The 13,015-nt window shown below is 54.5% G+C and overlaps 1 protein-coding gene across 4 annotated transcripts in view; it reads left to right on the top strand.

Moving 5' to 3' along the window:
• LOC116946886 (arf-GAP with coiled-coil, ANK repeat and PH domain-containing protein 3-like) overlaps window positions 1–13,015 on the top strand; it is an 85,356-nt gene that overhangs the window by 25,189 nt on the left and 47,152 nt on the right. For all 4 annotated transcript variants that reach the window (XM_032962129.2, XM_032962127.2, XM_032962131.2 and 1 more), the window contains exons 3-5: window positions 6,259–6,378; window positions 7,873–7,926; window positions 12,279–12,337. In XM_032962129.2, coding sequence (XP_032818020.2) covers window positions 6,259–6,378; window positions 7,873–7,926; window positions 12,279–12,337 — 233 coding nt within the window. The remainder of the gene's footprint in view (window positions 1–6,258; window positions 6,379–7,872; window positions 7,927–12,278; window positions 12,338–13,015) is intronic.

Genomic DNA, 13,015 nt, shown 5'->3' with positions numbered 1-13,015 from the left:
GGTGTCAGTGCTGGGAGGCGACTCTTATCTCAATAAGCTCAACACTCCGGGGAATCACGTGACTTCTGTGTGGCCACCCCCACTCTGGATCCTTCCCCTCTCATCTATGCACCATCCACAGACGTGTTTCTCTCTTTCAGCTCAAGCCTCCCGTAAGCCACGTGACTGCCATGTGGCCACCCCAACGATGAATCCCCTCTCCCCGCCGTCCACTGTGTAATCAAATGCTGTTTCCACGCAACTCACTTCCGCTCCCTCCTTCCATTTCTCCCTCTCTTCCCTCCCCTCTCATCATCATCCTCTCATCCCCGACATCTTTGCCCGATCATTCCTTCTCCCGCACCCTCCAGTCCCCTTCCTGCACCGGAGCTCCCAACACGAGACGGGCCGTGAAAACGAATACGTGAATCGCTCGGCCTTTTGTGCGTTATTCTAAAACCATCAGCAGTTCCCGAGTAACCGTGCTGTGGTCCTGCTGTCTTAGCTCAGCATCAAAGTAAATTTGAGAAAATGTCACTGACCCTCAGGCAAGCAGCCGAGATGCAACAGACAGACAACTGTGGACCGGCTTCGTCCACGTTAGAACTCGCCAGCACAGTGCAAGTCACCAATTCTCACTGCTGCGCCATTCTCAAGTCTGCCTCTGGGAACGAGGTATTGTACAGTGGAGGCCTCACATCCACACCACGGGGTGTTCCGGCCTCCACTATCTTTCTGCTATCATTGGGGTTTTTCTCATCATTTACGGATTTGACAATTCACTCCTTTCTTCCATCCGTTCTCTGATCCTCCCCGTTTCTCTGATCTTGGCCCCCTCCGCTAAAACTTGAAGCAGCGTGGAACAATCGTCGTCTTTGTGGTCGAAGACGAAACACGGTCCAGATCAGTAGCTGTTAAAAACAAACAACAGAATGTCCGGGCGCAGCCCTGCAACCGCTCGCCCACGCCACCGCTGATGGAAGGCGCCTCCACCGGAGTGAATCCTCGCGTGGTATTTGGCCTACTCCTCCACATTGACCGGACGTGTCGTAAGATCTTAAGGCGTGCCCACGCCTTGGCCTGCTGCCGATCACCTCACCCGTGTTTGCGGTGGCGGTGGTGTGCACGCTTGTCTGGCCGGGAGAGGCAGGGACCCGTCCCATTTTTTAGAACCGCGGCCCCTGGAGATGGAATCGAACTGGTCGCCTCTGTATTGCAGATCCCAGTACGCTGGTCATTACAACCGCTGTGGTCACGGTTGTTGTAATTGTTGTTGTAGTAGTGGTTGAATCTGTTGGTTTTGTGGTAGCTGTTGTAATCGTTATGTTATGCATGATACGGGGGGTTTTTTTGGGGTTAGATTGCATAAATATATAAATGTGTCGTTAAACCCGCCACCACCCGACACAGCCAATTAGTAATGTTTGTGAATTAAAAAAACAGGCTAATTCCTTACTAGTACATCATACTTGTGTGTTGGAGAGCCAAGCCACAACATTTACAATCTGGGCTCAGATTGTAAATGTTAATTGGCTGTGTTGGGTGGTGGCAGGTTTCACGACACATTTATATATTTACGCGATCTAACCCAAAAAACACCTCTGTTATAGATGATATTGGTTGCGGAAGCCTGCTTGGTGTTAAACGTAAAATTATGATCGTGGTGGCTATTTACATTTTTGTGGTTGTTGTTTCTGGTGGGTGGTACAGTGAGGGAAAAAAGTATTTGATCCCCTGCTGATTTTGTACGTTTGCCCACTGACAAATACATGATCAGTCTATAATTTTAATGGTAGGTTTATTTGAACAGTGAGAGACAGAATAACAATAACAAAATCCAGAAAAACGCATGTAAAAAATGTTATAAATTGATTTGCATTTTAATGAGGGAGATAAGTATTTGAACCCCTCTCAATCAGAAAGATTTCTGGCTCCCAGGTGTTTTTTTATACAGGTAACGAGCTAAGATTAGGAGCACACTCTTAAAGGGAGTGCTCCCAATCTCAGCTTGTTACCTGTATATAAGACACCTGTCCACAGAAGCAATCAATCAATCAGATTCCAAACTCTCCACCATGGCCAAGACCAAAGAGCTCTCCAAGGATGTCAGGGACAAGATTGTAGACCTAAACAAGGCTGGAATGGGCTACAAGACCATTGCCAAGCAGCTTGGTGAGAAGGTGACAACAGTTGGTGCGATTATTCGCAAATGGAAGAAACACAAATGAACTGTCAATCTCCCCCGACCTGGGGCTCCATGCAAGATGTCACCTCGTGGAGTTGCCATGATCATGAGAACGGTGAGAAATCAGCCCAGATCTACACGGGAGGATCTTGTCAATGATCTCAAGGCAGCTGGGACCATAGTCACCAAGAAAACAATTGGTAACACACTACGCCGTGAAGGACTGAAATCCTGCAGCGCCCGCAAGGTCCCCCTGCTCAAGAAAGCACATATACATGCCCGTCTGAAGTTTGCCAATGAACATCTGAATGATTCAGAGGACAACTGGGTGAAAGTGTTGTGGTCAGATGAGACCAAAATGGAGCTCTTTGGCATCAACTCAACCCGCCGTGTTTGGAGGAGAAGGAATGCTGCCTATGACCCCAAGAACACCATCCCCACCGTCAAACATGGAGGTGGAAACATCATGCTTTGGGGGTGTTTTTCTGCTAAGGGGACAGGACAACTTCACCGCATCAACGGGACGATGGATGGGGCCATGTACCGTCAAATCTTGGGTGAGAATCTCCTTCCCTCAGCCAGGGCATTGAAAATGGGTCGTGGATGGGTATTCCAGCATGACAATGACCCAAAACACATGGCCAAGGCAACAAAGGAGTGGCTCAAGAAGAAGCACATTAAGGTCCTGGAGTGGCCTAGCCAGTCTCCAGACCTTAATCCCATAGAAAATCTGTGGAGGGAGCTGAAGGTTCGAGTTGCCAAACGTCAGCCTCGAAACCTTAATGACTTGGAGAAGATCTGCAAAGAGGAGTGGGACAAAATCCCTCCTGAGATGTGTGCAAACCTGGTGGCCAACTACAAGAAACGTCTGATCTCTGTGATTGCCAACAAGGATTTTGCCACCAAGTACTAAGTCATGTTTTGCAGAGGGGTCAAATACCTATTTCCCTCATTAAAATGCAAATCAATTTATAACATTTTTGACATGCCTTTTTTCTGGATTTTGTTGTGGTTATTCTGTCCCTCACTGTTCAAATAAACCTACCATTAAAATTATAGACTGATCATTTCTTCGTCAGTGGGCAAACGTACAAAATCAGCAGGGGATCAAATACTTTTTTCCCTCGCCGTATGGGGTAAGACGTGATGACAGCATTCGTGTCTGGGAGGTGTCGTTCTTTCTTCTTTTGTATGGCTGATGACGACGGCGACGTCGATGCAGAGCAACAACCACGATGTCACGTGCAGGTGGTCAGGCCAGCAGACTACCGCGTCAGGAGGAGTAGCGGAGGTGATGATCCCAGTGTGTGTGTGTGTGGGGGGGAGACGCAGAGAGGGAGCTTGAGGTGAGTGAGGTGAGTGTAGATCTCATGGGTACTGGAAGCGGAGCGCGGCGGAGGGTGGGGAGAGCAGAGAGAGTGGGGGGGAGAGAATTGAGAGCGCGGAGAGAGAGAGAGAGCAGAGCGAGTGTAAGGCGAGCGGAGCCGATGCTGCAGCAGCAGCGGCAGGCTGCTGGGTTTGGGAACCGGAAAGCATTGATGTTTTGGCCGTTTCCCGCCAGCAAACACCCTCCAGATGCTGACACCCCCCCATTCCCCCCCCCCCGCCGCCTACATCTCCCCACTCACCCTCTGCCCCTCCCGCCCCCAGCTTGGCACGAACACAGCCGCAGCATAGCAGGAGGGTATCCGTGCCCCGATTTGGGGGCTCGGTGCGATTTGTCGAGCATTGAGGCATTCATTCATCGGTGCTCGTCTCCTGCTCACAGTCCTGAGTCAGCGGGGGAAATTCCACATTCCTATGGCGGGGGAGGGGGATGTGCGGTGAGTCTATCCGTATAGGACGACCACACAATGTGGTTGTCAGCCGGCCGAGTGGGCCCCCCCCCGTAGGCAAGGTCGCGAGTTCGACTCCTGGTCGGGCACGAGGTTGACTCGGCCCATCATCCTTCACCCGGGGGGTGGGGGGTTGCGGTCTATGAAATGATTACCACTTTGTGGAGAAGTCGACGGTAATTTGGCATGCAGCTTGGACGCCGATGAACTTGAGACGTCGATTTGCTCGTTCGATTATCGGTTCGACGACTCGAGCAACCGGACAGCACGGGGAGAGAGAGGAGGAGGAAGGGACTGGTGGGAGAGGGGAAAGGAGGAGGGAGGAGAATGGGATGGAGGATGGGAGAGATGCAGTGTGAGGGAAGGCAGATGGGAGGGGGAGGAATTGGAGGGGGGTTGGGAATGATGGGAGAGTGGGAATGAGGGTATGGACCTGAGGGAAGGAGGGAGAAGGAAGGAGAGAGGCAGGAGGGGAAGGAGGGAGGGAATGAGAAATTGAGCGAAGGAGGGAGGGAGGGAGGGAGGGGGGGGGAGAGAAGGAAGCAGAAATTGAGGGAGGGAGGGAAGGCAGTCACGAGCAAGGCAGTGGGAGCCGGATGGAGTGGAGAGTGGGGGGAAGGAGGCGGAGAGAGAGCGGCGAGCAGGAGGAGAGAACCAGGCCACAATTTATTTTTTTATTGGAATTTTTTTTCCCTGCGATTTTCCTCCCGTGGGAATTGACGTCACCACGCGCCGCTGAGCCTCGCGCACTGTACGGCCGCGGTGGTCACCATGGCCGGGACGTTGCTCACTGCCCTCCCCTCCGTACAGCCGCTGCGCTTCCCAGCTTGGGTTCGAACCCGAGCCCTGGGTGTCCTCTCCTCCTCTCTCGCTCAGGAAGCCTGATGATTGGCATGTGGAGCCCATCGCCCCTGAACAGCTGGGTTTTTGAGCCCCGATTCCTGGGCGACATCATCTGATTATTATTCTTATCCTAATAAGGGTGGAGCGGGACTCGATCAGATGTCACTCACAGCTAATGTTGGCCTTGGAGAAGAATCGAACCCAGGTCTATGGGTTAATGAATAACCATAATAACAAGGGAAAGAGGTCTGAGTTGTAACACGCGCAGAAATCAGCAGTGAGGCGTTAACCACTGCGCCACCACTCCACTCACATCATATGATGCGTGCGTGAATATAACTTTGCCATTCACTGTGACAATCCGTGTTTGAGCCCTGGGGCTGTGTGTGTGGTGTGTGTGTGTCTCTCTCTTTCTCTCACTGCCAGAAAGTGGCCAATGCAGCAAGCAGTCCTACAATCGGATTATATAATGGAGAATGAATTACAGAACGCGTAAAGGCAACCCGCATGTGCCGGGCGATGGGGCCGTTATCGTAGAGATAACATCGCAGCGCTGTCCGCGTCAAACCGGTTCGGATATCGCCGAAGAGAAATATCTCACCAACCCAAGCTGCCAAATCGGATTACGCACGCGCGACGCTTCGCTCGCAGCTGCGTCGAGCTCCGTCAGGACGCGGGTCCGGTGCTGTGTTTTCTCTCCGAACCCAAGTGGCGAGCGTTCCGAGGCAGGGGGGGTCATCTGCCCGGTCGCTCCTCGCGTGCGCACGCGCCGAGTGACAAGTTATTTGGCTCTTGTCGGGCGGCGGAGGGGGGGTGTTAGGACACAGATTTCACGCAATTATGATCGCGGCTGCGGAAAGCAGTGTAATGGTGATTGTCCGAGTAGCAGTTATAGGCGTCGAGTCGTGAGCCGCTCCGTGGTTCTGTTCCGGTTTGTCTTTGGTTTGTCGTCCTTCCCGCGCACCTACGATGAGCGCGGTTGGCTATGTACGGTGTGAAAGAAGTTCAGCATACATAGGTATACGTGGCCACAGTCGACGCGCACTGCTGGAGACTTTTCATTGTACAATTGTTTGTCAAATGTGCTAGGAGAGGGGGTGGCGACGATTGCTATAATTTGTCCAAACAGAGCCATCATCACCCCCTACAAGCAGACGACCACCCCCATGTCACTCTTGGTCTCTTGGCTTCTTCTCAGTCAGTTCAAGCAAAATAAACTCCATTTTGTAAAAACTTTTGTATGTGCGTGCGAATGTGTGTGCGCGTGTGTGTGTCTGCGCGCGCGTGTGTGTGTCTGCGCGCGCGTGTGTGCGCGTGTGTGTGCGTGTGTGTGCGCGTGTGCGTGCGCGCGTGTTTGTGTTTGTGTGCGTGTTTGTGTGCGTGCTCGCCATCTCTCCCCCGCCCGCGCCCTCCCAGCTGGTGAAGCTGTGCGGGGGGATGATCGAGGCGGGCAAGGCGTACAACGTGGCCAACCGCCTCTTCGTCAACGGGTTGCGGGACCTCGTCACCCAGTCCCGCAAGGACGACATGCTCGTGGTCAGGAGCTCTGCCCCCCCGCCCACCCCCCGGGGGATGTGGTTCCTCGTAACCGCCGCAGATTCCCCTGCTCCTCTGTATTCACGATCGGTCGCCCGGGACACACGCAGGCTGATTCATGTGGGGGGATGGGGGGGCGGTGGTGGTGGTGGTGGTCCTTGAAATGTCAATAAATTGGTTTAATAGGGACCTCCCGACATCAATAACAAAAATCATTCAATTTATTTCACTGGGGACTCGAGGGGCGGGGGTGGCGGGGGGTCGATTGCCCCCCTCACCCCCCTCACCCTCCTCACCCGCGGGGGGCAGTGTTCGTGGCCCTCGTGCAAGAAGGGCCTCGCGAAGACTCCCGGAGCCAGACGGGAGGGAGACCGTGAGCGCTGACCTCAGAGGTTTGTGTTTCCTCTGTGGTGCAACAATTGCTGGATCTGGCAGAAGGAAGGAAGCGATGTTGAGATGTTGTGTCATCAACGGCGTTTATCCGCAGAGACCCCTTGACTTGACCATGCAAGACTTCCCCCAGATGAACACTTCCACATTTACAGACACCCCGCCGATTTGCGATGGCTGTCTCTCTCCTCGGTTAGGCGATTGAACCCTTTGTTCGCGATGGCTCCGTACCCCAGAGACGAGACTGTTAAAATGTTTCATGGGGTGTATTGATGAGAGTGGTGGGAGACATTTATTGAAAAATCACTGCTGCTCATGCCCAAAACCGTAAATGGCCAAAGACAAACAGGGCGATTGAAGGTGTAATGACACCCCCCCCCCCCTCATACTGGACAAAGAGCTTCAGAGCTCATCAGATTCCTCCAGTCTGAGATAAGAGACTAACCCGTTTCTGGGATTGAGGGGGCGGGGGGCCTGCGGCTGAGCTTCCGTGACCTTCACGTGACCTCAACATGACCCCCACGGGACCCCCACGTGGCCTCAACGTGACCTCTGCATGACCCTCCTTTCCCCGTCTTTCCCTTCCTGTCGAGGATTGACGCTCGGGTAAATCCACAACGAGTAATCGTCGAGTGACCGAGGCGCCTCTCACGCACGGCTGTTTAGTTTCTTGTTTTAAAAAAAAACGAAGTATTAAAAAAAAAACTGCCGGGTTGAATTTGCACGCTGGTTTTTTGGTGTTAAATGTCAACGTTCAGCGACAGCGGTGACACAAACAACAGCGGCAACAACAACAGCTGCCGACGTCGAGATGTAAACAATCGTACAGTGTGGTGTGGGTCCTCAAGAGATATTGTGATCGTCGGATATCCTGACGTCATGAATATGACGGCTGCTGTTGTTCCGGGTGGGCGGGAAGGGGATGGGGCATCGCCATCGTCGGTGTGTTGCTAAGTGATGGCCACCATCGCCACCACCATCGCCACCACCATCAGCATCATCATGAGCATCATCATGAGCATCGTGTGACCGTGAGCGTTGCTAACCGTGAGTGATGCCCCCCTCCCCACCTCCGCCGCGCCCCCACTGTTTCCATGGCAACAGGAGTGTCTGGACAAGTTTGCCTCAGGCCTGCAGGAGGTCGTCAAATTTTACACGGTGAGTGTTGTGAGATCTTTGAAACAAACATATAAACCCTCCGCCCGACGCGGAGGAGGGTGTACGACACAACCGTGCTGAAGCGGTCGCGTTTGTTCATCACGTGACAATTCCTTTACATCCATAATAGAGGTTTTTTTGGGGGGGGGTTACATGGCGTAAATATAAATGTGTCGTTAAACCCGCCACCACCCGACACAGCCAACCAGCAAGGTTTGTCACGTAAACACAACATGCCAATCAGTTACCGGTTGTGTGTTGGAGAGTAAACCCACCACGACATTCACAATTCGAGTACCGTGACATTTCGCCGGTAAATTCAACGACCAGCATCATCAGGCGACAGCCAGATTCGTGGAGAAATCCTGTTTCCTTCTGAACTAAAAACTCGATTACAGTCAGGTGGAGGCGGGGGTGATCGACACACATTTTAGTTTCGGCCAGCGATTCTGACCCAAAAAAATTATCTGCTCTTATGAACGCTTGTTCTTTTTTTAATTAATTGCTGGAATTGTTCGTCAAATTGAGTTAGGTAACCAAATAATATTTGTTTGGGGTACTTGTTCGTGCGTTTGTCTTTGTTGGTGGTGGTGTCAGGGGCCACCCACCCACCTCCTCATGCGCCGTGCCGGCCCTTCGTAGGGGAGCGGTGGTGTTGTTAGCACTACGCTGCGCTACGAACCTGGCGACCCAAGTTCTATTTCCCGCTCACGGTCAACCGGTCCTGGGCCTCCACTAGGTCGGCTCAGCCTCAAATGAGTACCTGGTGCGTTGCGTAAAAACATCGCCACTTGGGAGACAAAGGCGGCCGGGCGTGGTGGTGCTGGCCCCCCACCCCCTCGTGTGCCGTGCCGGCCTTCATAGGTGCTGCTCGCTAACAGCACTTGCCCCAACGGTCTGTTAAGGCTACACGGGGGATCTTTGTCTTTGCCAGGGCCCCAGCCGCATCAACTCGCCACGCTTGTCAATCAGGTTAAATGTCGGCCGGGCGGCGGAGAGACCTTGAATTCGGACCTGGAGAATCTTCAACACAAGTCGGCTTAGTGTCCCTGACATGGCCATTATGAGCTCCCCCCTCACCCATCTCCTTTGATGTCCAGTAAATCTGGCCTCGCCTCTGGGAAACAGACACGGCAAGCGGTTTTAGGGGCCCGGACACGAATCTGTCGGAATGTATTTGTAGTCGTCGTTGTTGTTATCACGGCACAAAGCGGGTCACTCGCGACTCGAGTGTTGCGCAATGTCCCTTTAAAAAACACCACTCGAGGCCAGCTGATGATGGGCGCTGGTTTTTTTATTATTTCGGTTTTCTGTCAGCGGCTTAAGAGCTTTGAGCCGGCAACGTGGGGGGTGGGGGAGGGGAGCACGTGTGTGTGTACGCGTGCGGAGGGGAGGGGGGTGAGCGAGAGGGGGGCGAGGGGGGGGTGATCGAGGGGGGGGGGGTGAACGAGAGAGAGGGGGGGTGAAATCGTGATAGGGAGATGAGAGCGAAATAGCGATGCGGAGAGGAGAGCAACAGAGAGAGAGAGAGCAAGTGGCAGTGTGACAGAGTGAGCGAGTTGGAGATGTGAATAAGAGCGAGAGGATTGAGCGAGCGAGATAGTGAGAGAGAGAGCGAAATCGTGATAGGGAGAGAGAGCAACGGATAGAGAGCGCGTTCGACTGTGTGACAGAGTGAGCAAGAGAGAGAGAGAGCGCGATGAATGAGAGAGCGTGAGCGAGCGTTTGCGAGAGAGAGAGAGAAAGCGTTCGAGGCTTTGTGAGCCCGTGCCTGCCATAACAATGTAGAGGCCCTCGTTTGGCCTCGGTGTGCATCGATGGTGATGTAATGCCTCGGTAAGCGACAGTGGAAGAAGGGTGGTGGGTGGTGGTGGTAGACAATGGGGGTTATTGGGGGCGGTGGGGAGTCATCGGGTTGCCGATGACATCAACCACCCTGGGGGCGAGTTGGCAGTCGGCGGGTCGCAGGTGACAGACCACGGGGCTGGGGAGATTGTACAGTGAGATGCGTGGACCACAATAGCCCTCGCCGCAATAGTGAACGCGTGACATTGCCCTGGGTTAACAATGGGCATTGTTGTTGGGTTGTTTTTTTATGTGCTTCTTTTGATGAACGTTACGAAATGCGAAAAAAAACGTTCGCCTCCAGTTGCCACGTGGAATTATTTGCTTCGGCGCAAATTATACACCTAAGTAAATTAATTCCAGCAACAACAAAAAAAGCCTTCTTAGCCCTCGTTAGCCAGGCAATCCCATCACGGGGCAAATGAACGATACACCCCGTCCCGCCTTGCCACGAGCCGCCCACCCCAACATATTTTGGGGTCACAAATTCGATTTAAGAATAAATTTTGCTCGTCTGGTTTGTCACCCTCACAATGTTTGTGCGTTGCTGATCCTCTCGACGCCTGCGGCGGTCCGTCTCACCGCTCTCCCCCTTCGTACCGCGGCCTCGCGCGCTGCCGCCGCCTCTGCCTGCGCCGTACAGAGCGGCACGCGACGGGGAACGCTTTTCGGGACGATCGCACGCTCGAGAGACGTCGGAGGAGGAGGGACGCCCCATCGAGCCTCTCGCCAATCTCTCGACGTTGCGGGCGGGCCCGCCTGCCCCCCGGTTGAGCCACGCAAAGAGCGTGGAGACTGACGATGAGCGCTTAGTGCGAGACGGAGGCGCAGCGGTCAGCGCACCGCGCTACGAACCCGGCCTCGGCCAAGTTCAATTCCCGCTCGCGACCGATGGCAGCGGCGAGTCACGTCTGTACCGGTCCTTGAGAGCTCAATGGGCCCCCGCGATACGAAAAACAACGTAAAACGAGTGTACATTCTAATTGTGTACATTCTAATTGTGTGCATTATAATTGTGTGCATCATAATTGTGTACATTATAATCGTGTACATTATAATTATGTACATTATAATTGTGTACATTATAATTAATATCAGATAATGGTCCGGACACCCCTCTCTCTCGTGACCTCCCAATCAGCCGACGGCGTTGCAGTGTCACGCATTTCTGCTGCTGGGTGGACAGAGGGCGGGAGGGGGCGATGGTGGTGGTTAAAAAAAAAAATCTCCCCTATTGTTCCACCGGGACACGCTGCATAATGAATTCCTCACCGTGGTTCCACGTCCCGTTTAAAAAAAGCGAGCGCACGCGGAGTAACGGTTGAGCGCACTGGACCTGCAGTCCGGTGGTCGCCGGTTCGATTCCATCTCCCGGCGCGGCAGTTGATGGTGCAAGCTTCTTAAACGCCCCCCCCGCCCCCCACCACCACTCATCTACCGCACCTCTGTCCACCCAGCAGCGGTATAAACGGAAAACCACCACAGGGGCGCGAGTGGTGGCGCTGGTATAAAGTGTGGGTAACCCCAGCTCTTCCAGACGGTCTGACTACCCTGGGATGATACGCTCGAGTCTGGAGGGGCTATCCGAAGCTCCCTCGCGTGGGGGCCACTTCGGCCGGCGTTTGCGCTGAATGCGGCGCGTTTGCAGAGCTGCGCCTGAGCATTCTGCCCAGTGTGTGCACGCGGGTGGGTTCGAAAAACTGTGGCGTAATAGATCAAATCTATTGTCTACGGGATTGCGTAACAATGCTCGGAGAACACGTGCCTGTACACGCCTGGGCCAGAAACATCTCCCTCCCTCCCTCCCCGCCTCTCGCCCGTGTTGCTGCGACTGTTTTTTGATTCACGAACACTGCCCCCTTGCCCGACGTGCCATTGGGCACGTCGGGCAAGGCCGAGACGTCTCCACGGCGATCTGTCCGGGAGAAAAGCGAGCTCCGCGCCGGTTCTGTTATGGAATGGGCGACGGCTTTGGGATTGGCCTTCATCCAGCGGTGGATTGACCGTGGCTGATGGCGGGCGATGACGTTGAGGAACTGACGGAAGCGCCCCTCTAGGCTGACCTTTCCCGCGCTCCGTTTCCGCCGGCCGAGACGCCGCTCGCCGCTGACGTTAGCCGTGTGGTGCGCCAGCCACTGTGCCGCCGCTGCCCCCATAGTTTACGATCTTTTACACCGTCACCGTTGTCCGCTCGGCCTCGAATGAGTCCGTCTCATTTGCGTTGTCCACCTCGTTTGTATCGCCCGTCTTGTATTGTCCTTCCCGCTGGCATGATTGTCCATCTCGTTTGTTCGGCCACGAATACTCGGACAGTTCACGTGATGTCCTCGCCCCTAGCGAGCGCGGCCTCGCTAAGGCGTCCGTTTTGTGCCGGGCATTTCTCCTGCACGGTATCCACGCCGCCGCGTGCCCTGCGCTGTCCCCCGGCGCGCTCCCTCGGCCGCCCCCTGGTTCTCCCTGGCTCCCTGAGACGGCCGCTTGTCACCGTCCGCTCTGTGTGCCCACAGGTGCTGTTCGATCAGGCACACCGCTCCATCAAGCTGCAGCTGCAGAAGTTCGTCAAAGAGTAAGAGGGGCGGCTGTGCGACGACTGTGCGGCTCGCGTGCGCGCGAATGAGTACCTGGTGCGGTGTATAAGTATCACCACTGGGGGAGACAAAGGCGGCCGGGCGTGGTGCTGGCCACCCACCCCCTCGTGTGCCGTGCCGGCCTTCGTAGGCGCTGCTCGCGAACAGCACTTGCCCCAAAAGTCAGTTAAGGCTATGCAGGGGATCTTTGTCTGTGTGTGTGTAGACTAAAGTTGTGATCACAGGCGTGTTGTGAGTGTAGGGTGAGTGTGTGAGTACGTGAGGGTAAGGATGAGTGTGTTGAGTGTGAAGGGGAGAGATTGTGATGATGAGTGTCAGAGTGAGAGAGTGAGAGAGCGTTAGCGTTAGGGCGACCCGAGTTCGATTCCCGCTCACGGCCAACACCGCCAGTGACGAGTATCTTAACTGGTCCTGGGCCTCCCCTAGGTCGACTCGGCCTCAAATGAGTACCTGATGCGGTGTGAAAACATCGCCACCGGGGAGACAAAGGCGGTCGGGCGTGGTGCTGGCCTTCATAGGTGCTATTCGCTCGCTGCACTTGCCCCTACAGTCCGTTAAGGCCACACGGAGGATCTTTGTCTTTGCGAGGGCGAGAGTGTGGAGGTCACGGCGACGTCAACGCTACGCCCCCCTTCCGATCCGCTCCCATCCGACTA

This window comes from Petromyzon marinus, chromosome 28 (assembly GCF_048934315.1).
Source record: "Petromyzon marinus isolate PM22_M1 ecotype Great Lakes invasive population chromosome 28, UKy_Petmar_22M1.pri1.0, whole genome shotgun sequence".
Lineage (NCBI taxonomy): Eukaryota > Metazoa > Chordata > Hyperoartia > Petromyzontiformes > Petromyzontidae > Petromyzon > Petromyzon marinus.
Note: the sequence above shows the minus strand (reverse complement) of the source record. Positions and strands in the feature narration are given on the sequence as shown.